The 27015-nt window shown below is 39.5% G+C and overlaps 1 protein-coding gene across 3 annotated transcripts in view; it reads right to left on the minus strand.

Annotated features, from left to right (window-relative positions):
• The window catches only part of KCNAB1 (potassium voltage-gated channel subfamily A member regulatory beta subunit 1), a 419409-nt gene that overhangs the window by 118762 nt on the left and 273632 nt on the right, over positions 1-27015 (minus strand). For all 3 annotated transcript variants that reach the window (XM_010365898.2, XM_010365897.2, XM_010365901.2), the window contains exon 2: positions 5081-5124. In XM_010365898.2, the coding sequence (XP_010364200.1) occupies positions 5081-5124 (44 nt within the window). The remainder of the gene's footprint in view (positions 1-5080; positions 5125-27015) is intronic.

Below are 27015 nucleotides of genomic sequence, written 5' to 3' on the forward strand. Positions count from 1 at the left end.
TATTACTAAGTGAAAGAAGCCAATGTGAATGGGCTACACGCTATATGATTCAACTATATGACATTCTGGAAAAGGCAAAACTATGCAGACAGTAAAAAGATAGTGATTTCTAGGAGTTAGAGGAGAGGGAGGAATGAATTGGCAAGACAGAGGATTTTTTAGAGCAGTGAAACTATTCTGTATGATAACTATAATGGTAGATACAAGTCATTATACATTTGTCAAAACCCATAGAGTGTACAACACCAATAGTGAACGCTAATGTAAACTATGGACTTTGGTTGATAATGTTGTGACACTGTAGGTTCATCAGAGGTAACAAATGTGCCACTCTGGTGAAGGATGCTGATAATGAGGGAGGTTATGCATGTGTAGGGACAGGGGTGTATGGGAACTCCCTGTGCTTTCTGCTCAGTTTTGTTGTGAACTTAAAACTGCATTAAAACGTAGTCTACTTTTTTAAAAAATAGTAATATGAAGAAAAAGTGGAGCTGCTTTGATGGAAGCTGTGGCAGATGGAAGGAAGAGAGTGGAGAGAGATGGAGCCTTTGCTCCTCCTTGTCCCCCAAGTGTTTGTTGAGATCTGGGGACCTTTGGATTTGAAGGAATTCCAGAGACATAGAGGACAAAACTAAATGGCTTAGCAAGGCAAACAAGGGTTCTTATAATCAGACCTAGCTTTCTTTCCAGGCTCATTTCTTGCTGTTCCCCAATACATTGTACTCATAATATTCTATAAATGTGACCTGTTTCCCCAAGTACCTCCCCTTGGTGGAGTCTCCCTCTGGAGTCACTGTTGCTTGCATTGCTTCCTGTCTTGAACCTTTTGCCCTCCCTCTCCATTTGACTTCTCCCTTCAAGTGTCAAGCCAAGTGATAACCCCTGTTTCCACATCAAGCTATCCCAAACCCCCCAGGAGACCTTCTTCGCACTTCACTTGCCCTGTACTCTCCATTACGGCATCTGTCAGATATATTATCAGTTTTTTTTTTTTTTTTGCAAGCCTAACTCCCACTGCACTATGATAAATTTGAGGGCAGGCTCCATGCTCTTGTCCTCATATCTCCTGTAACCAATGCCTGACTTCATAAATGTTTGCTTAAGAATGAATAAATGAATGAGTGAATTAATGTAAATTCTACTATTTTTCTCTTGTAAGACAGTTCCACCTCCTACCAGATCGGGGTGGGTTTGGTCACTCTGAGTTTATTCCTTTCCCATGAATTTTTTGACTTCAAGTATTGACAATAATGGGCAGTATATTTACAGAGCAGGCCAGCCACAGCAACCCACAGGTAGGATTGGCCACATAATATTAATATATTTTCCCATTTCTCTCCTTGGCAGAGCTGTGTTCTTTCAGATGTACCATCAGTTCACTCTCAAGTTACTTCACCTTTCTACTCCCATTTACACATTTGCTCTTAGTTCACCAAAAGGAAAATTAGTAGGGCAAGGAACTTCCAGCTGCTCCTTCTCTGGTAGGGAAGAAAGTCAGAATTGTTAGCTTTAACTATGACTTTTAGAGTATTTCAAGAAAAGACATCTATAGCTTTTTGATTTCCTGGCAGTTTTACTACTTAATTTCTAAGGCCTCAGTTGAACATGGGTAGTGACTGAGCTGACATCCTAAGCCTACAGCAGTAAACCCAGCTCCATTTGGATTTGACAGCTGGGGTCTGCAGAGCCTGACAAATTATCTAAGGCTGGTGCATTATTTCTTTCTATGAATTTCTTGTCTCCCCTGGCTTATAGAGGCAGTTCAGAAAAGTTCTCAAAGAGTGCTTATTCAACTTGTCAAGCTTTGTTACCTGTTTTGAATGAAGCCAGTCAGCCCCATGAACTTCCTTGTTTCCTCTTACTTTTCATGCAGCGTCTTATCACAAGTGTTAAGGCTCTTCAAAAAACTTGAAGCTCAAATCAGAATTTGCTGCTCCTGAATCAAGTCTGTTTCAAAGTTCGTTAAAATGCCTGCAGCTCATATACAGTCTACGGTTTTAAAAAATAAATAAACAAAAACTGGAGACTGGCCTCTGGAAACTGGGATTGCACAGGCACCTGAATCTGTTATTGTCTTAAGGGCTTTCAGTTGAGTTTTCTGTGTACTTATTGACTAAACTGTTTTCCACCATAGATACAAGCTTGTAAATAGTTGACCAATGCTTTTTCACTACGTGTATTTCTTACTTTACATTAACAGGTAATTCCTTTCAATAATGAATACTGAACAGTTATTTACTGTAAAGATATTCTTAAAAAAATCTAAGGTCAGAGTATCCCTGGTAATGAATCTCCAGGGTCTTTCAAATGTGAGTAAATAGTAACAATATCAGAGCCATAAATTAAGCAAATGTCAAATTACCTTAGACTTATGGTGAACAATTACTGCCTTCACCTCCCAAGTCAGATTATTAGGAAGAATCAGGAAAACTCAGACACTGATGGCTTTCCGTGTCTTTGAAATACCCCCTCACACATGCCAGCTCTGAAACTCACACATCCTCAGGGCTCTCATGTTGTAGTTACCGACCCACCCTGGTCACTCCCTCTCGTTCTTTGAAAATTTTAGCTCATTTCTCACTGTCACTCTCCAATGTTAGTTTTGCTGTACTTTTCAGTGAGTTCAGTGACCCCAAAGATGATCTTCCCTGTACCTTCATCTCCAAGTTCCTTAACCTTCTCTCCTTCACTGATCTCGCCTTCGATACAACCTCCACAACTCTCTCCCAATGGACACACCATAGACTATGTCACTAACAATAACTGTAACCCCAGTTTCAAATGTTTCCCTTTTCAACCACTTTCTATCCTTCCAACCACTCTCTAATGTTTTTGCTTCAACAATTCTTTGGTCCCTCTGGGATGTATACTTTATTGATCCTATCCAGTTTTCACAGTCCCTCAGCTCCCTCATTTTAGCTCCTGGCTCATTTCCTGACTCTAGTCCTCATTTTCCTTTCTACTCAGTTTAAATGCCAACTCCACCATTAAAATGACTGCCCTACACAAGCCCTCAGCATCTTTGCCCTCCTTTTATCATCTTATTTAAAAAAACAAAAACCCACCTGAACTTGCACAGTTGAACATGGCTAGAAGAAAAACACATAACTATAGACATGGTCTCACTTCAAATTTAATCATACTGATCTTAAGTTGGTCCTTAATGCTGTCTTGTCACTGTGTGGCCTAGCCCTGGTCAATTCATTCTTCTTCTCTCCTGCATGTCTTCTCTCCATACTTCTAACACTTCCTTCTCATCGTCACTAACAGCTGATGACTTTGCTTCTGATTCCCACTGAGAATATAAAAGCAATAGAAGAGAACTTTGACAAGATACCTCCCCCTCCACCACCCAATCAATTTCCCTGCTAGCCTCAAAGCCCATGTACTCTGCCTTCTTTCATGCACTCTCTCCTTGTGTGCATCTCATGTCCTCAAAAAATCATTCCAGATATTCTTCTCTCTCCTTCTGCATCATATTTTCTTCTCAAAAAGATTTCCCCATAAGTGTATAAATATGTGGTCATTTCTTCCATGTGCAAAAGCTACCTCTCTGATCCCCCTTGTCAGCTCAGTGCCACTCCATTTATCTGCTTTTCTTTATAGCAATCATCATCCAAAAGAGTAGCCTTCAGCTTGTCTCTTTGCATTCTCCCAGGGCCCATTCCAATTATGCTTTAAACTCTACCATTCCACCAAAACAGACCTTGTAAAAGTCATTGATGACCTCCATGTTGCTGAACCCAATGGCCAATTCTTGGTCCTCATCTTGCTTGATGTATGAGTAGCACTTGACAGGATTAGTCACTCCATCTTCCTTGAAATGCTCATCTGGATTCCAGGACTCCATTTTCTTCTGATTGGTCTCCTGCTGCTCTGGTTGCTTTATTTTCAGCTTTCTTTGGCTCCTCCTCAGTTTCTCAATTTCTCATTGTTGGATTTCCTAGGTCTTAGACCATGTGCCTCTGTTTTCTATTCTGTCTATACGCACACCTGTAGTGCTGTCATCCAGGATCCAGGCTTAAACAGCATCTACTTGCTGATGACTCTCAAGTTAATACATCTAGCTCCCCTTTCTAAATTCGAGTCATATGTCTATTTGCATACTTGACAATTTTTATTGCAGGCCTAATCGATATCTCAAACTTAGTATGTCCCAAATCAATCTCCTAATCTAAATTTTTCTCTCATTCTTCTACCTCATTTACTCGTATTTCATCCTTTCTGCTGCTCAGGCAAAAAATCCTTAGAGTCATCTTTGACTTTTCTCTTTTCTGTCATCTTCCACATAGAACCCAACAGAAAATCTTCCGGATTTTACCTTAAAAACATAGCCACAATCTGACCACTCCTCACTACCTCCTCAGTTACCATTCTGGTCTAGACTTAGGTCACAGAACAGCTCTGATTTGTGTTGAATGGCCAGAATGCCAAGGCTGCCTTTTCCTGGGCCTGAGGAATATCTGGAGGCCTCAAGCCTCCCCAAGTTTCACAGTCAGATTCCACGACTTTATGCTGTTAGAATTGCCATCTCTATTTAATCCTCTTTAAATATTGACTGGGAGGAGTAACAACTTTTATTTATTAATGCATATTAATGTATGTGTGATTGTGTGTATCTCACCTTGCCCCCCCACATATTTAAGGCAGATTGTAAAAGTATATAAAATGCATAATAATATAGAAAAGTGAGGAAATTAGGCAAAGGGAAAACAAGGATAGATAGAAAAAATTCAGGTGAATTGAGGGAGTGGTGAACTGAACCTATAAAATGCGTGCCATGCAGTCCTTCATGCTTGCTAAATGGGAGTGACACATGAGTCCCTTTCTCTGAGGTGTTCTTTAGCATTAGGTTGCCTTCTGCTCGATGCGCCCCTGTAAGGAACCATGAACATGGTGGCTCCCTGGGAGAGGGTCATGATGGGAAGAGAAAGGCTAAACGGAGAAGTGGGGCAATACTGGCCAGGAAGCCTCCTCCTCACCTGAGACCAGGTCCTGGCCTGGACCACAATCATTCCCTGGTGCCCTCCCCAGTCTCCCACCTTCCAGCCCACCCCCACACCACACCCTCAGTACTTACCAAGACCCAAGCAAGAAACTCTGAGTCCTGATTTTCCAAGATTCCTATAATAAAAACAAAGCAACACTTGGTCATCATTTCCTCAGGTGAAACTGTACATGCTTAAGTGGATATTGTATCTCCCTTTTGGCATGATTCTTGACGAGTCCTGGTAGAGGCAGAGCCACAGATGCAGGCATATTGTCTTGAGACAAGTCTCCCTTGCATGGCCACTCAGGCACCAGGAAGCTCAAAATCTGTTCAGGCGCAGCACAGAACAAAATGTCCCTCACAGAACACAGCTTCTCAGTCCCATATTGTCTTCTTTATTAACTTGTTTACCCATTTATTGGCTTTCTTTCTCCTTCTAGAATGTGAGTTTCTTGAGGGTAAACTTTTTTACTTTATTCACCAACCATTCATTCATTATTTGTCAACTGACCACTTCTCACTCCTTCCTCCGTTACCATCCTGGTCTAGACAGTTCTGATTTGTGTTGAACGGCCTGACACACAGTAGAGCCTTAATAAATATTTTTGACTTATTGACTAACAAACTGACTTCTAAAACAGAATATTACTTCTAATGGATGTGAATTATTAACATAACAAATACAAAACTATCTTTTAGGTTATTTTAACTATATCCTATATTTAATATAATATACATATTTAACTCTCTCTCTATGTGTGTGTGTGTGTGTGTGTGTGTGTGTGTATTAAACTCAAGATTACATAAAATTACCATGGGAACATCAGGTAGTTCTTTACCCCCAAAAGTTTAAGGAAAGGAAATATATTTTTAATTTCTAAATAAGGATAGAACTAGGAGCTCTAGTATGCATTTGCCTATAAGTCTTTGTGGAAATCCAGACTCAACCCATTTTTCCGTCTTCTGACTAGCAGCTGTTAGAGAAGAAAACAAATTCTCAGAGACAGGGTGCCTCATAGCATTAGTGTAAGGGTCCAAAGTGAGCAGGTGAAGCTGAAATAACTATAACGTTGCAGAAAAGTGCACCCTTATTCTCTGATAAGAGGCTCTCATAAAAATAAAATTTCCCTTCTTGCTCCCACACCAAAGGAAACAACACAAATAAAACTTCCAAATCGGTGGCACAGCTGAACTACTCCAAGTTCTCCCTTGATTTGTCATCAGTTTTGGTTTATTTAGACTTAGCAATTAGTACTCCCATTTTGGCATCACAAGTTTTTCCACTGCTTATTAATGTTTTCTGTAAAATGCCACCTAAGCAACACATTCAACTGCACGACATAATAAAAACTGCATAAAAATGCAAGGAGTTGAAAGACCCGGGCTTTTGACCCATTGTCACAGCTGGTTGAGTGACCTTGTGGAAATTGCTCCCTTTTCTTTCTGGGGTTCAGTTTCTTCATTCGAAAGATGTAATGTTGATGTCTATGACATTTGCCTAGCATCACTGTTTGTAGGGCCAGAGCGTGAGAATGTGTGCTAAAGTGTTACACTGTAAACAAATGCAAGGCATAGTGATTTCCGGTGCTTTCTGACTCCTACCCTCCAACAGACATGGTGCTAAATTTTCCCATATGAATTGGACATGTCCAGCTGGAAGAAAACTGTTGCATAAAGATGCATGTGGAAAATATTTTGAACCACTAAATAGGAGAAAAATAATTGGATTGCTCCAGTGAAAACACTTTATGTAAGAAATTGTTCTTTTAGTAGTTTTTCAGAAATCAATAGATGTACAGACAAAAGACTTTCCTTGGTAGTCTAAAAGTCTACTGATTTTAAAGGGTTGGAATCTAGAGCAAATGCTATATTGTAGGGAGAATTTTTTTAAAAAGTCATGGAGATACAGAGAAGAACAAGGCATGATCCTCTACCCTCAAGGAGCCTAGAGTCCAGTGAGGGAAACAGAAAAACAAACATGTAATTCCAGTAACATCGGATACATCCTACCATGGAGATCTTTGGGAACACGTGAGGTGGTGGCTTCCTCAGGCTTATATTTGCATAACTTTGTGGGTATCGTGGAGAAAAGGATCTAGATAAGGGTTTTCATGTATTTTTAATGTCTTTCAGTAGGGAGAAGTGACTTGCAGAAAACTCTACAGAGCAAGACAGTTCTAAGGCTAAGTCTCTATAGTTCAGAGATTTTTCTAACAAACTCAAATAAGGCAAAGGTATATCACTGGGTACTTAGCAACATTTCGCATCCAAAACGGGGAGACTTGTCCTATTTTCCTTATGGCAGCAACTTAAGATAATGATCACTCTGTTATGGGTTTTGAAGACCAAACTTGAGAACTGTCAGCAAAAACATACTGCAAACTAGCAAGTACTAATGGCCCATTTTCTTGCCACTGCTATTTAAATGCCCAGGACGGCCTTTCTGGAAAGAAAGCTTTACAAGATTTTAAATGTAAGAAAAATTCAATTACAGACTAATACTGCTATAGCGGTGATAGGTCCCCACTTTGAGCCTTGCTATTTTTGTTTCCCGTAACTCTTTAATACTTTTAATGCTTTTTCTAAATACCCTCATCCTCTAGAGAGAACAGTTTGAAATTCAGGTGGTCACTTTTAAAGTGAGAAGCATTTTCTCTGCATGAGATATATCTGTGTCTACATGTGCATTGCCCTAACTTTGTCCAGATGTAAGTCTCTTTGTGAGGTGTGTACCACTTAAGACACTCCCAACACAGGACGGTGCCACTCACTTTGCAGCTGGAGAAGGTAGGAGGAACTAGCTAACTCCAATTCAGGGCATGAAATCCCAACACGATTTCTGCTATTCCAAATGGCACATCTGCGTCCTCCTGTCTCTATCCATGTTTGTGCAGTACTAAGTGAAGATGTAGCTATTCTTCAGTTACTCTAAGACACTTAAAATCTGCTGTATAATAGAAGCCCAAATACTTGACACATTTGATCTCATGAGTTCAGTAGCTTATGTGGCTTTAACATCAAATAATCGCTAAGTTTGCTAATCATGCTGGGCTATAACACATACCCTGGAACCTTCATCTCACTCATGCAGAATTTTCACAAATACCTCATAATCTCATGTGACATTGTGCAAAAAACCAACTTTATATAATATTATTCTATTTCTTAATTCCTTAGTGTTCCCATAAGTGAGGCTACATAAAAATTCTGTAAGCATATCAAATTGCCAATTAGAATGAATTATTTTTCCATTTGATTCAAAATTGTTTCACTGCACAGGTTTAACTATTTTATCTGTGTCAGATATACCAGAAACAAGTCTCACCATGTTCATTTTTAGTATCTGCTCCTGTTCGACTCAAAATAAAAGCTCCTTTTTCTCAGGTGAACCTGAACTGCTCTGCTGCTAATATTAGAAACAAATGACATCAATGTGGAGGCACAGAACACCGAGTTTTGTCAGTCAAATTTCAGAAATCCTAAAGCATCAGTAAAGAGTTATCTGGAGAAGGGATATAGCTTCTTGAGAGCTCAAAGGTTGTGATTCCCCTTTCTTTCTGAAGGCAGACTCGCCATTCAGTGAACACATGGCTGACCTTATTTCAGGACAATAATTTGTTCCATGGCAGAGGCATTGAATGTAATTCCTAGCCTCATTTTATGGAGCATCCACCAGGCTTTTTTTGCTTTTGAGGCAATACTGGAGTAGTGAGAACTGAAATCAAGCATCACTTAGGCTCAGTATTGCAGGCCACTCTGATGCTCACGGTTTCTTTACAAGTCAAAGAGGCTTAAAGCAGATTAGTAACCCAAGTTTTTTTGTTTTAAATGGCTTGTTTCTCGCTGTATGTATCTTAGACCTTATTCACAGTTTTAAATGGCTGAGAAAAGTAGCTTGCAAAAATATGTGCCTTACATTTGACCAAGCAAGAAGCATATGCATGGGGCAAAATCCCCGATTTAAAGGTTGACGTAACAGGGACAGCTGGAAAGCATATGCAAGGGGCTCCAGCAGCTGTGTAAGGCTGGCAGAAACAAGCTGGGTTTGACCTGGTTTTCATGTGGTCAGAGAATTACATCATTTGCTGTCTCACTCTATTTGAACATCTTTCTGATGCTTCTAAATCATACTCTGCCTTACCTGGAAGTTACTAATCAAATATGAGATTTGGGTTTTTTGGTTTTGGTTTTTGTTTTTTTTTTTAAGAAATGCACATTTAATAATGTACATGAGCAGAAATCATGTTCATTTGCCAGCCAGCTGGTTTTGATAGTTACAAGGTAACATACATTTTGACAGCCATGAAGGTGGCTACAAATAGTAGTAACATTTTCTTATGAGAGCACTGTTCATCATTGTTGGTAAGTAAATAATGACTCATTTGGGACTCACCAGGCATATAAATGATTTAGCCAGGCATTTTGAGGACAGACATTAACAGGTGGCACAACGAAACTTTTATTCTTACCTTTTTAAAAATAGCAACAAAGTAGAATAGGATTCTTCCAGATTCTTTGATTTAAACTTTTAAGTCATTTGTCAATTGTAAATTCCAGCTAGGTCCTTATTCATTTTCTTTGGTCATATAAAACACCTGATAATCTGTATCTTTCTAGAAAAGTCTGGAGAAGTATGGAAAAAAGAGACTTTCTTATAATTAATTAATTAGGTCAAAGGAGATGTACCAAATTTTACCTATGTACCAGGCCTCAGACTAGGCTGTAAGCCTGGGCTGAGTGGCAGATAGTTGCTGCTTTTATGGAGCTTATGTCATAGGAGGGCAGACAGATATTAAATAGATTAATTATTTGATTATAATATTAAATAAAAGGACAGTAGGCCCTAAATACAAAATTAGGACCCTGAGAAAGCTGACCTAATATGGGTAATTAGGAAAAGCTTCTCTAGGGAAGTAATATTTAAACTGAGATCCAAAGGAAGAGTAGGAAGAAACTTAGTGAAGAGAGGAGGGATCCGCATTTCAAACAGAGTGAACAGCATGTGCAAAGGCTCAGAGACTGGAAGAAGCATGGGTAATTGAAGAACTGAAATACGTTCCAGGCAATAGAGAAGGGGAGAACAAAGGGTTGAGTGGTTCTACATGAGTCTGATAGGGTGGCAGGAGCCAGATCAAACAGTGCCTTAAATATTATGTTGCAGATTTTGACCCTTAATATGGAGTAATAGAAGACATTAGCAGGGAAAATGAGTTGAAGGGAGGTAAGAAGAGAAGCTAGAGGACTGCTTAGTTAGTCCTGATGAGAAATGGTGCTACCTTGAAATCGGATTTAGTGGAGTGGAGAGGATGGGGAAGATTCCAGATATCCCCAGCAGGTAAAATCTATAGGACTTAGTATTTTGATTGAATGTGAGGGTGAAAAAAGAAGGAATAACGGGCCATTCTCGTTTCTGATTTGGCCAGCTGGGTGAAGATGGGTGCTTCTCACTGAAGTAGAGTGTTCACTGGGGAAACTGGGGAAACAAGGGTTTTGATTCTTTGGGCAATCTCATGGGGACTGAACGTCCATAAGAAATCCAAGGTTAATTGCCTAGAACTCAGTGTAGGGAGAGGGATTTTCTGAGTATCCAGGGTAACAGGTACCATGGGCTGGGTCAGCTGCCGAGGGAACCGATGTTCTGTTAGAGAAGAGGGCCCAGGATGGGGCCTTGAGGGGCTCCAGCACTATGGGTGATGGAGAGGAAGCTGCATCGGCAAAGAAAACTGAGAAGGAGCAGCAAAGGTGTAGGGGGAGACCAGGAAAGTGTCTGTGGAGAAGCTAAAGCAGGGGATGGTCTCAGCAGGGAGTGAGTGGACAGCAGTGTTGAAGGCTGCGGTGAGATAGAGCACAATGAGTGGGGTGGAGAAGTTCCCTTCATGTTCAGCTTTGTGGGGATTGCTGTTGACTCTGTGGCAGCCATTTTAGTTGTGTCATGGATGGGAAGCTGGGCTGAGTGGGCCAAGGGAGGAAAGGTATAGAAATGCTGTTCACCAGATGTGTGTGACCTTGGGCAGGTTTTTGCTTGGCTTTTTAAAGTCTCTTTCCTCATTCATAAGTGGAGGTAATCATAGCATACTACTTTTGTTGACAGTTAAGTGAGAAAATATAAATGCAGTACCAGTCCTAGCATATTTCAGTGTTCAATTGGTGCTAGTTGCTTTCTGCCTTTCTTATTTCTTAGGAAAAGCTCTATTTTAAACACTGAATCTGGTTCTGGTATGGGTACAAAACCTGGTAGGAGGCTGCCTCTGTGATTTTCGAGACCCACTTCCCTGACCTAATGATCCTCTCAGTTGCCCTAATGATCTTCCAGCCTAGATGAATTTGTGCTTAGACATTACAGATAGCCTGAATCTATTACATGTGAATTGTAAGTTATTTTGCTAGAGTCATTAGAAAAAGTGGGAATGAGAGGACAAAGATAGATGAAAGAGGCAAAGAAGAAGGTGGCACTCTGGAGAAATGGTAGAGGTCTGAGGCGTTTAGAACTGTTTCTATGATCACTAGAGCAGGGAAAATGGAGCTGTGACATAAAGTTGTGTGGATATAACCATACAAACTTGAGTGTTCTGTGGAGGTGGGCTTGAGAAGTGCCCACTCACGTCTACTTAGCCCTTAAATAAGAGCTACTCATTGCTTTTCCTGTCTCAAGCATCTAAGGCAGCAGAAAAGCTAGACATCAGTAACCCAAAACGTCTTAAATCAGAAGAATCTGGAACGTCTGTCTCAAGGGCGTATAATTTGGGGTACGTAAACTTGAAAAGGAAAAATACATCTTTATTTTTCACCATGTTTTAACTGAAAGTTAGCATATCCTTCCATTCTCAGTGTAGGCAAGAAACCCCGTAAGTCCTCATGTTACTGCTTGTGACTTTGACACCATCAAAAACTACAGGTATTTTTGTATCACTTCAAAGTTGCTTTGGAGACATCAAAAAATCATTTACTCTCACCATTTACACTCATTACCACTTGCAAATTGTGGTATTTGACCCACACCTAGAACTTGTTAATACATTAATAAAGAAGTGCATGTATTACTAGGTCACAGATTTGGTTTTTACATATTTTGAACTATACTTCAAATTAACTGGAATCCTGTGCATTTTATGTAATGTTATTGAAAAGCTTTTTCCACAAAATGAAGGGAAAGCCTTCTCTGGCGTTCACTTAGTGATGAGAGCTGTAATTAGTTTTCACTGTAATGAGTTTTCAAAGGCAAAATAAAACAAAAAAAAATCTGAGGTAGGAGTTCTATGCCTTTTATCTTTCTTATTCCATTTGCTGTGGGTGAATATCTCACTTTCTCTTTAGAAAGCAAAGTCAGCAATGCAGCAGAGACTGAGGAATGAGCCTGACTGAGGAGGAGGGTGATATTTAAACATACACTTAATCAAAAGTAAATGCTTTCAGCCATAATGCATTAGTCTGCCTTTCATTTTCCTTGACAGAGGAACAGAAAATTAATGCCTGTTTCTCTATGTGCCATGTCTTTCACATCTGCCTCAGAGTGCCATCTATCACAGTGAATCTTATGCTTATTGTGTACGAGATCATTTCCCCTTCCAGACTGAGATCCATGAGGCCAGGATTGTGTGTAAGGTGTCTGCATATTCCGACCGCCTAGCACAGTGCTGGGTGCATAACAGGTGCAGTGATGCTCACAGTCGGTGCTGTAATGCTATCGCTTCACTGTGGATAAAGACAGTATTGCTACCCACTTGTGACTTTCTTTTTGGCCAGGGTGGCTCTGTGGTTTGCCAGAAGACATGGGGCAGTTGAGGGAAATGCAGTGTAGTGCGGCAGTGCCTCTATCACTCACTATCAGCAAAGCCTTGGGAAATGTATGGAACCTCTCTGTGTCCCATCTGTTACATGGGGATAATAATAGAAACTACTTCATAGGGTTGTTGTGAGGATTCAAGGTAAGGATTGCAGCATTTAAGATAGTGCTTGGCACATGGCAAATGCTCTCTAAGTGCAAGCTGTTATTAGACAAACACAGGATGAATCCAAGCTCTGCTCCTGGTACTTAGGGGCAACTCATTTCACCTTATTTCAGGAGACAGATTCCTGCCTCCATAAGTGAGTTTTGAACCCCTCTTTGAGTGGAGGAACATAGTAAACATTGTGGCCTTTCCTTTAACCAGCATAGGTGTTAGGACTTCTTCTTTTAATTTTACAAGAGGCTGGAGCTCATGAACCCGCTTAGCAGGTCCTATCCCCACTCAGACCCTTCTTGTCCTTCTACCTCTCCAGTTAACTGTGGTCACTGTTCCAATGGAAGGGCCAAGTCCCAGGTCCCAAGTGTTTGCAACCTTAGAGTTTGGGGCTGGGGTGAAAGGGGGAATCCTGCCCATGGTCTACTCCTATGTTCAGCCTTGACTCTACTTTTTAGTTCTAGTAACTCCAGGACTTTACATCACCTGCTGGTCACCTCATTTGAATCTTCAGTGCATATTTCAAATTCAGAACGTCAGTCTGTGGGTCAGCCTCCACCCAAACAATGAAGCTCAAACCTGGATATTTTGTCTTCTTCCTCTCCCTTGGCCTCTACAGCCAGTCAGCAAATCCTGAAAAGCCAGCAAATTCAGAAGAACTAGCTTCCTTCAGCACCACCCTGACTTCTTCACAGCCACTACCAGGTCAGACTCTCGTGACAGATAGCTCCTGGCCTACTCTTCTGCCTCTAGATTCAATCTTGTTCTCTCTCTCTCTGTTTATCTCTGATCAGCCTTACCACTTGCTTTTTATATAGCCGCTATTATTCGTGCCCTGTTACCTTTCCTCAATTGCAAAGTACTCAGCTGTAGACTCCAAGCCAGATTTGTATTTGTCTTCCTCATAATACTTTTAGCGACTGGAAGTGCGACTCAGTACTTCAGTGACTAAAGGAATGATCCAATAACAAAGTCTGAGAAGCCTTTCTTACCTCTCTGATGTGGAGCCCACAGTTAGATATTATTTTATTCTTCATTCTTTTATGTTTAGATTGACTATTACAATTCAGTTGTCTTATTCACTGTCATAGTAAAATAAGGCAAGAAAGAAGGCATCCATATTTTAAAAAAGGAAATAAAACTGTGTCTCATCAAAGACATGATTGTCTATGTAGAAAAAAATCCCAAAGAATCTACAAAAATCTCCTAGAACTAATAACCAATTTAGCAGGTTTGTGAGATATAAGATCAGGATATAAAAGTCAATCGTATTCCTAGGAATAAATTACCAATTGGAATTCAAAATTTAAAAGAGTAATACTATTTATAATAGCACCCTCAAAATGAAATATTTGTTTATAAATTTATTAAAATATGAGTAGTCTCTGTATACTAAAAACTAAAAAACATTGAAGAAAGAAATGAAAAAGAACCTAACTAAATAGAAAGGCATATCATTTTCATGGACTGCATGACTCAATATGGCTAAGATGTGAATTCCCCTCAATTTGACCAAAGGACTAAATATTATCCCAATTTATATCCTAGCAAAATGCCCTATAGACAGCAACAACATGATTAAAAATGTATATGGTAAGATAAAAGAACTCAGATATTCAAAACAATGTGAAAAAGAATAAAGTTGGAGGACTCATACTATCTGATTTCGAGATTTAATATAAAGTTACAGTAATCAAGGCAGTGTGGCATATGTTAAAAAGAGTGAAGCACATATAAATGAAACAGAATAGACAGTAAGTGGAACAGAATAGACAGGTCAGAAATAGCCTCACACAAGTATAATTAACTAATTTTTGACAAAGATGCAGAGGTAATTAAATGGAGAAAGGATCTTTTATTCAACAAATGGTGATGGGGCAAATGAAATAATTGTTCATATGTAAAAACACTGAACCTGGACACAAACCTCACATCTTATACAAATATTAATGAAAAGTGGATAATAGATCTAAATGTAAAATATGAAACCATAAAACTTCTAGAAAAAATGGGAGAAAATATGTGTGACTTTGGGCTTGACAAAGTTTTTAGATATGGCATAAAAAAGATGACCTATTAAAAAATTAAAAATTGGACTTTATAAAAATTTAAGACTTTTGTTCTGAGAAAGATACTATTAAGTGAATGACAAAACAAGTTACGTGCTGAAAGAAAATATCTGCAAAAACCCATTTTAAAATGGGCAAAGTACTGAACAGATACTTTACCAAAGAAGATATTTGATGGCAAATAAGCATATGAAAAAAAATGCTCAACATCATTAGGAAAATATAAATTAAAACCATAATCAGATATGACTATATACTTGTTAGAAAGTGTAAGATAATAAACAAACACACAATCCTATGTACTGGCAAAGATAGAGAGCAAATGGGATCTCATACATTGCTAGTTGATATGCAAAATGGTACAGCTCACTTTAAAAAACAGTTTAAAGGTTTCTTACAAAGTTCAACAATCTATACCATGTGACTTGGCTATTTCATTCCTAAGTATTTACCAAAGTGAATTAAAAACTTACATTCACACACAAAAAACTGCATATAAATATTTATAACAGTTTTATTCACAAACACCAGAGGTTGAAAGTCCCCCGGATGTCTGCCAACGGATGAATGGATTAACAAATTTGGGTACATTCATACAAAGGAATACTACTCGGCAGTAAAAGAATTAAAGACATTTTGCTAAGTGAAGGACACCAAACTCAAAAGGCTACAATATTGTATGATTCCACTTACATGACATTCTAGAAAAGACGAACTAGAGGGACAGAAAGCAGGTGTGTATTTACCAGGATTTGGAGGTGGGGAGAGCTTGACTACAAAGTGGCAGTATGAGGGAATTTGAGAGATTATGGAACTGCTCTGAATGGGCAATAGCATGACTTTGTGCACTTATTAAACTCCATACAACTGTAGAAACACAAAAAGTGAATTTCACTCTATGCAAATTAAAAAATATCTGCCAGAATGTTGGAGGGACCCAAGATGAAATACAGACTGTGAGAAATGAATTTAACTGTATTACAGATTAATGGCATACCACACTGAAGGAGACGGGAGCAACGGCCTGACAAATAATTTTGGAAAACAGTCTTTTGACTGGATATTGTAAAGCTAAGAACAACAATAACAAAAAAACTATACACAAACACAGTACTCTACCTGGCAAATTTGTTTTTCACAGGGTTATGAGTTAACAATTCTGAAACTATAGTTGAATACTAGGGTTGACAAATAAAAAATGTAGTAAGGAAGCCTTGAAGAGTAGACCCAAAAACTAAATAAAAGCAGAAGAAAACTGAAGATCTCTTGAAGCCAACATCCTTTGATTATTTACTTTCATTTTATCTATAAATGTTCTCACATTGCCAGAACATTGGTTTTGGTTTGTTTCTGTTTTTTGTTTGTTTTCTTTTCTAATCCAGCACAGGCTTACTCAGTAGCTACTAAGATGCATCAAAAGCTAGTAAATGACTTTGAAGTTAATGATGCTCTTTCTCTCCAGAAGAATAACATTGAATACAGTTGGCCCATGGCTACTTTGAGCCGTTATAAGTGACTAATGCTTGGTCAGGCTAGTTCTGGTTTTAGTTTATCTTTATCCTTGAACCTCTACTTCGATCTTTTTATTATTCTTCATTTTTTGGTTTGTTGTGTCTCAAAACTGAAGGTATTGTATGTATCTCATTGCGCAGTGACCAGCAGCGAAGTGGTGTCTGACTAGAGCGCCAGGCATTGTGCCTTCTCATAGTGACTAGGAAATACCTGCAACCAGCAGTGGGCATTGCCCTTCTAAATGCAGAGGTCATTTGGTGCCAATCCTGATTTTATTTGATATAAAAGGAAAGCTCCTTCCCATAAACACATGAAAGGGAGGAAAGGTGAAAAGATTGTCCTCTCATGATACAGTAAGGTGCCAGATGAATATATTCATTAGGGCCTTAAGATAAAACCTGATTGAAATTCTCTTGAAAGTGAAACCAAAGCTACCCTTCCTTGGGCCAGGGTGAATTTTTACTACAGCAAATATGTTTTTTAATTGACTTCAGCATTTTTAATTAATCACTGCATGGCAACTATAGAATCCTATGAAATAAACTTACTTTATGCATTTGTGAATTAACCCATCCCAGAAAATTAAAGTAATTAATCCCATTTGGTTAAAATCACTACTGATACTTTATTCAACTTGAATGACTTGACTGGTTCTAAACAAGATTCAGATGACAGAATTTCGTAGGCTAGAGCCCAATATTGATGGCAGAGTCGCTGATGCTCTGAGAATTCTTTGGTTTGGTCCTAAAGAACTCAACTTTCAACTTTAGTATCACCATATAATGAGAGTGAAAATCATTATGTAAAGTAGGTGCTTTCTACACTGCGGCTGGTTATGTTAGTCACAACTCCAATTACACCTAATTTTTGGACAGTATAACGCCAAACTGAACAACTGAGTAAAGCTTTGTATCTACTTTGAATCCATTAATTAGAATGTTTAGCATCTATAAGCACATGTCTCTGACTTTTGAAATAGAAAAGTACAATCTATTATAATATGTTTTTTCTTATTCACTTAATGGGTGAACATAAACACATTCTTTATTTTGCTTATATCTGAACTCAGGTTCTTTTTTTTTTTTTTTTTTTTTTTTTTTTTTTTTTAATGGAGATGGAGTCTCACTCTGTCACCCAGGCCGCAGTGCAGTGGCACCATCTCGGCTCACTGCAATCTCTGTCTCCCAGGTTCAAGTGATTCTCCTGCCTCAGCCTCCTGAGTAGCTGGGATTACAGGTGTGCCCCACCATACCTGGCTAATGTTTTTATTTTTAATCAAAAAGGGGTTTTGCCATGTTGGCCGGGCTGGTCTCAAACTCATGACTTCGAGTGATCCACCCACCTTGGCCTCCCAAAATGCTGGGATTACAGGCATGAGCCACTGCACCCTTTAGGTGCTTTTACACACCATCCATACACAGAAGCACAGGCAACCATTCTGAGTAGGCACTCTTGTGCCCATTTTATCCACAAGAGAGAAGGAGGTTGTGAGAGATTAGGTAATGGGCCAGGGTCCCGCACATCCAGAAGGTTGCAGAGAGGGGCAAGGAGTATGGTGTGATATTGAAGTGTGTGATCTTCCTCTGCCCCTTGCTGCCTTCACATGATCTGTCCATCTGAAGTGACCCAATCCTTAGCTATTCCCTAGAGAAACAAGTAGGCCTAGAAGGGCCCTGAGAACTGGAATAGGGTCCCTGCTGAGTTTGGCCATTTTTGGAGGCCTAGAGAAGGAGAAAAATAAAAGTTTCTGATGCCTGAGCTAGTTCAGGCACACCCCCCTCCCAGTGCCTTCCTGTTTGTTCCATGTCCCCCTGCCCCACTGCACCCCCTCCTCCGTCACTTTCCACAGTCTCTCTGTGATTGATGCCACAGCAGTGGTGGGAGTTGGTGAACTGTCACTCATCTCAGTCCTTTCCCCATCAGTCCTCAGCCGGAAACAACAGAGTAAGAAAATAGAGCAGAAGGAAATTAACAACTCACATTGCTTCAAAATTTATCAGAACTTATTTCATCCTGTTTTGCAGTTTTGAAAAGATGAGAAAATGAAGTTATTTGTGTGCTCTGCTGATTGCAGATAGGAAGAGCAATGTGGCTGGAAGAGATCATGTTCACAGCTTGTTGGGTGTGGGGTTAAGTGCTTGAGAAGGGGAATGGAAAGGAACACTAGGAAGAACTGAGGTGACATTGCCTAAAAATGCTAAATCAATAGTGACTTTCAGCACAATTCAATGAACACACTGGAGCTGCTATGAGCAAGGAGCTAAGGACATAAACTTTAATAGACCATATCTCAAAGGTGGATTATTCATTCATGCAATTCATATTTATTGAGCACTGTTCCAGGTGCTAAGGTTATAGCAGTGAACAAAACAGGCCAAGTTCCTGACTCATGAGGCTTACATCCTAGTGGGGGAGACCCATGGTAAACAAGTAAACAAAGAAATAACTTCAATGAATGATAGGTGCTATGAAAGCTTAAATGCAGGAGAAAGGCAAAGAAAATGTGGTCAGAAACAGCTTCACAGAGGAGGTGCATTTGAGCGGGGACCTGGAGGAAGGGACAGAACCAGACTTGGAAATACCTTGGGGAAGAGAATTTCAGGCAGAGAGATAACATGACCCTGAGGTAGGGACAAGGTTGAGGAGCAGAGAGCAGGTGAGTCTGGTGGAGTTTGGTGTGTGAGGGGAGAGCAGGACCAGATGAGATTAGAGAGACAGATAGGAGCCAGGTTGCTAGCAACCAGCTTAACCCCTCTCAGTCAGGACAGAGCAGATAGAAAAGATCCAAAAGCTGCTACAGACTCTGTGAAAAGTGAATAAAATGGAATTGTAAAACAGACAAGGGATTAACCTTTGCTGGAAGACTTTTAGAAGAGCACTGATACTCTGTGGATTAGGTTAGGTAACCTTCACTTGGAGCCAGGTCACACTCCCATGCTGGTGAGGGTTTTCAGGTTTGGAAAATAGGCATCGCCTTGTTGTACAACTCTATGTGCCTAAACTCCCTTTCCCTGTGGAATACTTCAGTGGTCTTGTCTCAGGCTCCCTACTTCCTGTCTCTACCCCTTTCCTTTTTAATGGTATTCTCTCCTGCCCCTTTGGTCCCAAGTACCTCCAGTTCTCAGGTTCTATCTCTTTTCTCTTCATCAGATTCTGCTCTGAGGAAAGTCAGAGTAACCAATTCTCACTAAAATGTAAGTGACCAACATGACAAGGTGCTGACTGGGGTGGGGAAAGAAAGACGAGACTGGCATTCCATCACTAGGATTCTCTGGATTAGGAAGAATGTGTCTTTGCATTTGCATCTGCTTGGAAAGGTTTTCTCACATGTTCTTACTCAAGATCCAGCTCCAAAATCCTCCTTTCCAAGGGGGTTTCCCTAGGAAGAGCTGGTGATTTCTTCCACTGCTGTGCTCAGACCTCTCAGTTCTGCCCTTTTCATGGTTCTTTGTGTGTTGTCTGCAAATCTGTCTTTCCCACAAGCTTGAGTGCTTCTTGAGGATAGATTCCAGTCCCTAGTGTGATGCCAGGCCATGCAGACTGACTGACCAAGGAGCTGGGCAACGTCATAAGATCTGCATTTACTTTGACCATGATAGGCTATGGTTTTCACAGTGAGAATTGAGGTAATGCTTATTACGAGCCCCATTCCCCTCTATAGTCCTGTATTCACTATAAACTTCTATTTCTTCAATTTTATAAATATTGCTGTCTGAATTTATACCAATGTAAGATGCATTTGTTAACAAATTTCGTTTTAAAATGCAGATAATCCTAATAGAATTAAGCCTATTCATTTATACAACATGTATTGTGTATCTTCTACTCTATTCTCTACACTGTCCCATCACTCACACCAAGACACTAATGGGCTTACAAAAACTGCTCTTTTCTTCCATATATTGAATCAAGAGCTCCAAGTCAAGACTTGATAATTCTACTTTTAATAATCAATCTAAAAGAAAACTTCAGAAATGTGAAATTAGGTTTATGTACAAAAAAATGGATCATAGTAGTTATTTATAAGGTTAAAGGAAGAATACTATTCAATAATAGGAGACTCAAATTGTTTTATCAATAAGATGTATTACTATTTGAAATTACATTTAAAAGAGCATTTTATTAAAACAAGAAAATGCTTGCATTACCATGTTAAATTTAAAAAAGCAAGATAAAAATTTGGTTTCAGTATGATCTTTAAAAATGTATAGATAAAAAAACCTAACAATAGTCACTAAAAATATAAATAGTGGTGGTCCTTCTAGGTGGTAAAATAGTGGTTTGATTTTTAGTTTTTACACATTTATATTTTCTAAACTTTTTGTTCTGAGTACATATTGCTTTTATGATGAGAAAACGGAAGTTACTATACTGAGAAAATAGAACCACCTCCTCTTAGTTGCTAAGGTCAGCTCTACAAAGGGAATGGGATGAGAGGGGGTAGGACCACTTTATGGGTAAGATGAACCCTTGTGAAGATGGACACAAAGGGTTGGGCTGGCAGTCTGAGGGTTCTAGTCCCTGCGGTAATAATCAGAAAGACCAGATAGCAGGAGGTGGGAAGGCATAGAAGACATGTTTTGGAATGGCTTCATCTTGCCTAGGCTGAGCCTAAGATGGGACTGTGACTTCTCTGGGCTTGGACAAATGGAACAAGGCTCTTTTCCAAGACTGACTGCATGGCTCAGCAGGAGCCCCTCACTGGTCCTGCTTTTTACAGGTAGAGGGAGCTTCTAACCTCAGCAGGGTTCATATTTCTTTTGCCATTTTTTTAAGTTAAGTCTCAGTTAGAGGACTTTATCACCATTTAGCAATGTTAACTTGCCATTCATTACTAGGTGCTAAGCCTTCTAGGCTTGCCTAAAGTTTATAACTGAGCTCTCTTGAGCTTTGCACCTGAATCTTAAGTACATCTCTTTTATGGCTGATACCTTCCTTTCTTTTCATTTTCCCAAAACAGATACATGCAGCATCAAAGCCATCAAATTGTTTTGCATGAAGTAATTTCTGGACACTTTCCCTCTGCTTCTTCCTACTGCCAAAAAATATTTTAAGTAAAACTGGAGAAAGGGAAGTAGAGTAATGGGAGGCTGGAATCAGCAGCAAGGACCTCTGGCTTTAGGGCTGGATTCCACTTGTCACTTGCACCAGGATGTACCAGGACACACTGGGATGCTGGGATAGTTGCTTAACTTCCCCAAGCCCCAGTGTCTTCATGGATAAAATGTGCACACATTTAATGCTTGCTTTAACCTATTTATTTCACAAAAAGTTGCTGTGAGATAAAGCATGTGAAAAGGTTTGCAGAGCTTTAGATTCTTTACCTACATTAGTTATTACCATGATAATAACTATTGGGATTAATAGTTTCAGAAGCTGCTGCATAAGCTGAAACAAGTTGGGGACAGACAATTCATCATTTGTGTGCTGCCAAGGGGAAGAATAGCCTTTGGTTCCATGGACTGATGGACAGACTTTGTAGTAAAATCAAGTTATTAACACTGTTAAGAACTCGGTTGAAACATTTTGTGTAGCCAGTTATGCAGTAAAGAAAAAAAAAACAGACTAAGAAATATTTTTAATAGAAGTAGAGACAAATGTTTTGTGAAAAAGAAAATTATTATTCAGTCATTGTGCTTTGAGACCTTCACTCAAATTCAGGCCAAAAAAAAGGTACTAAGAAGGAAAATCGCTTTAAACTTGTCTTTTAACTCCAATATACACATGTTTTTTCAGGGGAAATCTCTAGCTACATCAACTATGCATGGTACTTAGGAAGATCCATTATAATATAAAGCAAAGAATCCTAAATCTGGAAGTGAGGTAGGTGAATTTTGGTTCCATCTAACTGGAGGCCATGCACATTGGTTAACCCAGGTCAGGCTCTAATTGCACCTGCACCTGTTGTTTGGTAGACAATTATTCATGGGATCACCTTCTTCTTTTTTTTTTTTTTTTAGATGAAATCTCTCTCTGTTTCCCAGGCTGGAGTGCAATGGTGCCATCTCAGCTCACCGCAACCTCCACCTCCGGGATTCAAGCGATTCTCCTGTCTTAGCCTCCTGAGTAGCCGGGATTACTGGCGTGCACCACTACACCCGGCTAATATTTTTGTATTTTTAGTAGAGACGGGGTTTCACCATGTTGCTCAGGCTGATCTTGAACTCCTGACCTCATGATCTGCCCACCTTGGCCTCCCAAATTGCTGGGATTACAGGCGTGAGCCACCATGCCTGGCCCCCCTTTTTGTTTTAAAAAGTCTCCCATTTTGGATAATAAAGTATATGGTCACCCTCATCAAATCTAATTAATAGCTATGTGTCCTTGAGCCTTACACCAGAAGAAAAATAGAACTCTCTTCTGCAGGAAAGAAGAGAAAAATAGGTCAGAAGTAATTGTCTGGGCTCACCCCTTCCCCGACCTGCCTACTACGGTTAAAACTCCCCAGAGGGTAAAGAAAGAATAGAAATAACCAGAGAAGTTTGTGGGAATCTCAGACTGAGTACTTCTTCCGCAGGTCCTTGGATGCCTGGAATAATTCCAAGCCCTGGATGGAAGCTCCTCACTAGCATGGCTTGACCAGAAGGGCAACACGGCATGGTGACCAGGCTTCACTCTGGCAGCCTGGAAGTTTCCTACACTTTCTCCCATTTCCTCACACCATTTTGGGAAAAAGGAAAGAGAGGTTCCTGATAGAGAGTTTCACCTTTTAAATCAGAAGAGATGGAATTAGCTTTGAATGAAATATTATAAGTGCCTTCTCACCCGCCATCAGCAAGAAATCGATTTTTTCCCCCATATCTAAGTGGTAGAGGTAAATATTATCCCATCTGTACTTATATCTTCAGAGCTCGGCATAGGGTCAGGAGCAGGTAAATCCTCAACAAATGTTTGTTGAATGAAGCTTCAAACCATAAAACGGACAATAAAACTCTAGACTATTTTAGTATAATTCTACTGAAATATTAAAACATTTCCTGAAATAATATTCACAGTTATAGTTATCATAATAGGAGGAGGAAAAAACCAACAAAGGAATTTAGACAATAATCTTTGTTGACTACTGAGCCTTCAACAATGATTAGTTTCCTTGTGGTATAATTACAAGCTGGTCTCATATATTAAAAGGATTTAGCCTTCCTTCATGGCATTATACACAGGCTACTGCTAAAGGTAAGCTAATGTGGACTGTAGTCTCTATTGATCTTACTCAGATAAGGAAATCCCAGCATCCCAATCCTTATCAGACAAGCAAAACACATTTTGAATAATTATATATCATTGTCTCATCTGTTCTGCAAAAGGAGAAAGGAAATCACTAAATTTATCACTAAAATAGCAGGTGTTGTAGGAATGTAGATTCAGTTATTGAGAACCTGTTTATTTAGCTCTGGGCAGTTTGATGATAATTACATTAAAATTCCCTAAGACATTTTCGATGAAAACACTGGTAGGCCAAAAGTTATGTTTACAAAGACAGCTTATGTGAAGGTTGGGAATAGACCCATTTCTTTCTCTAAGTGAACAGAAAAATATAGTCTTTAGACTAACTTGTAAATATACTGTTTCTATATTTAGAGATACTAGATTCTGATAGCACTTAATATTGGTCTCAAAGGATTATGAAACACTAAGATTGTTGCATTTCTTAATATGTTCCCACCCACAACACTTTTTCTTTACTTTTCTCTCTCTCTTTTTTTAAAATTATACTCTAAGTTCTAGGGCACATGTGCACAACGTGTGTAATGTTCCCTGCCCTGTAACGCTTTTTCTTTTCTTTTCTTTTTTTTTTAAAGTCAAACCACAATTTGCTCCTCCAAACACTACTAACTAGTGTAAAAAAAAACAGTTGAAAATTTTTGGAGAGATTTTGACCTTTTCTCTTAATGTTGCCTTGCCAAGCAATCATTATTTTACAAATGTAGAGAAGAACATATTCTAGAATGATCTTTAAATTTAATTTGGCTCATTTTGGAGAAAGTACTTTGGAAAGTTGGCTGCAGGCCTTTGTTGCTGTTCTGAAAAAAGAGAAAAGGCAAATTTCATTGGGTGGCTGTAACCTTGGTGTAGCAAACCATTAACTGAAGGGAAATTGAGTTCTAATTGTTAGACAAAGAATGAAAATCTAGACTCAGACCCTCATTTTGGCTTTTCCATGCACTAAATGAATGAACTTGGACACTGATGGGCCAGAACAGCCACATTTCAACACCAAGATGTATCTATTAGCTGAGGCATTCTTAACTTGAATTTCACTGCCTCTCTATAAAAATAGAAAGAAAAAAACCTACAATTAAGACACAGTTCAGTGATTCATTAAGTACACTTTCAATATCAAGGACTGGTTCAATCATAGAGGATCAGATGCAGAACTGCTGGTGAAACCCAGCTTGCAGCTGGTTCATCTGGGACTTGCACAGTTTTCATATATACTTATGCATAAAGGGCCCAATATATGTGGAGAGAAGAAGAGTTAGCAATGAAGGACACTTGTTTCTGTTTACATTCTGTTTCAGTTTGAGGCTTTCTGTGTATTTACCGAAAATCCACAATTTGATTAAAGATGTTTATAGAGAAGTGGTGACTAGGTCTGAGATCCCCCATGTCAAGATACCCCAGGATTGGGCCACCTGCAAACAAGAATTATATAAACCCCCCAAGAAGGAGATTTTCTCATTAGGAAACCTAAAAGTTCAATAAGTTCTCTTCTGTGCAGTCAATCATGGATGATTTATTGAGTAGCCCTTGGGCATCACTGTGTCAGGTTCTAAGGGTATAGAGGCAGAGAGGACAAGTAAATAAGCATCATTCTGTGACATGGTGAGTACATAACAGAGCTAAGTAGGGGGTAGGATGGGAGCAGAGAAGTGGGTGAGAAACTCTGCTTGATGGTATTTGAAAGAGGCTTCCCAGGAAGAAAGGATGTGAGCTAAGACCTGAGTAGAGAGAAGGTGTTCACTAGGAGAAAAAGTGGAGACAACATCAGAAATAAATTTGAATAGACAGCCATATCTAAACAAGAAGGTACATTATATATACATTGTGGGGACCGTTGTACAGATGAACCAGTGGGTCAGAGTAGAGCTAGGGATCCTGAAACAAAGCTAGAAAAATCTATTAGAATTACAGTGATAAGGGCTTGAATGTCCTGTTTAATTTGAAATGTAATCTGTAGGTGATGGAAAGCTATCAGAGAATTTAAGCAAGGATAAAGTGTCATCCAATTTGCATTTCAGAAAGATACTGACAGCAGTGTGGAGGATGGATTGGAGGAGGCTGTGATTGGAAGAAGGGAGATTAGGAGGCGATTTCAGTCATCTACAGAAAGAAGTATCAGAGTCTAAACTAGAGCAGCTGCCTTTGATTGACAAGGGCTCTTTCTTTCTAAGGGACCTGAGGCACAGTGGTGGTTACCTTTGCAGGCTGCAGGGTTTTACAGGCTCTAAACACATTGCCTGTGCACTTAGCAAATTAAGGAATACCACTCCCGGAAATATCCTCAGGAAATTTAGACATTTTAAAGCATTAACATCAAACTTTCGTAATCTTTTCTTCTGCTTTCTGTATCACTGACAGATATCTTACTTTCCCCCCAGGAAGTGTTGAAAACAAATGAAAAGCTCACATTTGGAAATCACATGGAAAACTAATTGTGGATTCATCTCAACTCTCAGGTGTTTAGAACTGTGGCCACCATAAAGAGGACCCCCTTATGTGGAAGGCGTGCAGGGTAGGGGGATGGTATGGCCTCGGTGGGGTGTGCAGAAGAACCAACAATGCTGGTAACTGAACTAGACGGTGGTGGTCAAAAGCCCAAAGGAAGAGTTATGGTGGAGACGGTGGTGCAGTAATTTTTACTGCTTCTGAAGTGGATGATTTCAGGCTGTTTTACAATTGAATGATTTCTATTTTTCTGCTTTTAGTGATGGAAAATTCTAGTGATAAAACCTGCCCACCTCTTAAGTTTTACATTGTGGTCTTCCCTTTCAAGGCAGATTCAGTTCATCAAGAATGGCTTCCAGCTGCATTAGAAGGGTGTGTTCAGTACCCTGTTCAGTATGAGTTTCCATCTCTAAGCAATTTGGTCATCTCTTTCCGGCAGCTCTGATCTCATAGGCTGTGTTGTCAAGACTCAGGCCGGCCACACAGATCTTCCTCTGAATAACTTTGCCGTGTCCTGTCAATGCCAGCTTCTTGCACTGTAATTTAGTTTCCCCAGTTCATATTTAGGAAGACTAAAAACTCTCTGAGGAGAACACCCTGTCTTAGGCATTCCTAGCACATATTTGGTGAGAAAGCTATTGTATGGGTTCGCTGGAAACCCACAAATGGCCCAGACTTGATGTCACACATACCCCAGCCTTTCCCCAACACCTCTTTACGACACTACCATCTGCACCCTGGAATGAAAAACTGTTTTTATTTTTTCTAGAAAGAACATTTTCCACAATTTTTGTGGGTGGCCTTTCCATACAGCACACCTAACATGACTGAAACACCA

The sequence above is a fragment of the Rhinopithecus roxellana genome, chromosome 1 (genome assembly GCF_007565055.1).
Source record: "Rhinopithecus roxellana isolate Shanxi Qingling chromosome 1, ASM756505v1, whole genome shotgun sequence".
Taxonomy (NCBI): domain Eukaryota; kingdom Metazoa; phylum Chordata; class Mammalia; order Primates; family Cercopithecidae; genus Rhinopithecus; species Rhinopithecus roxellana.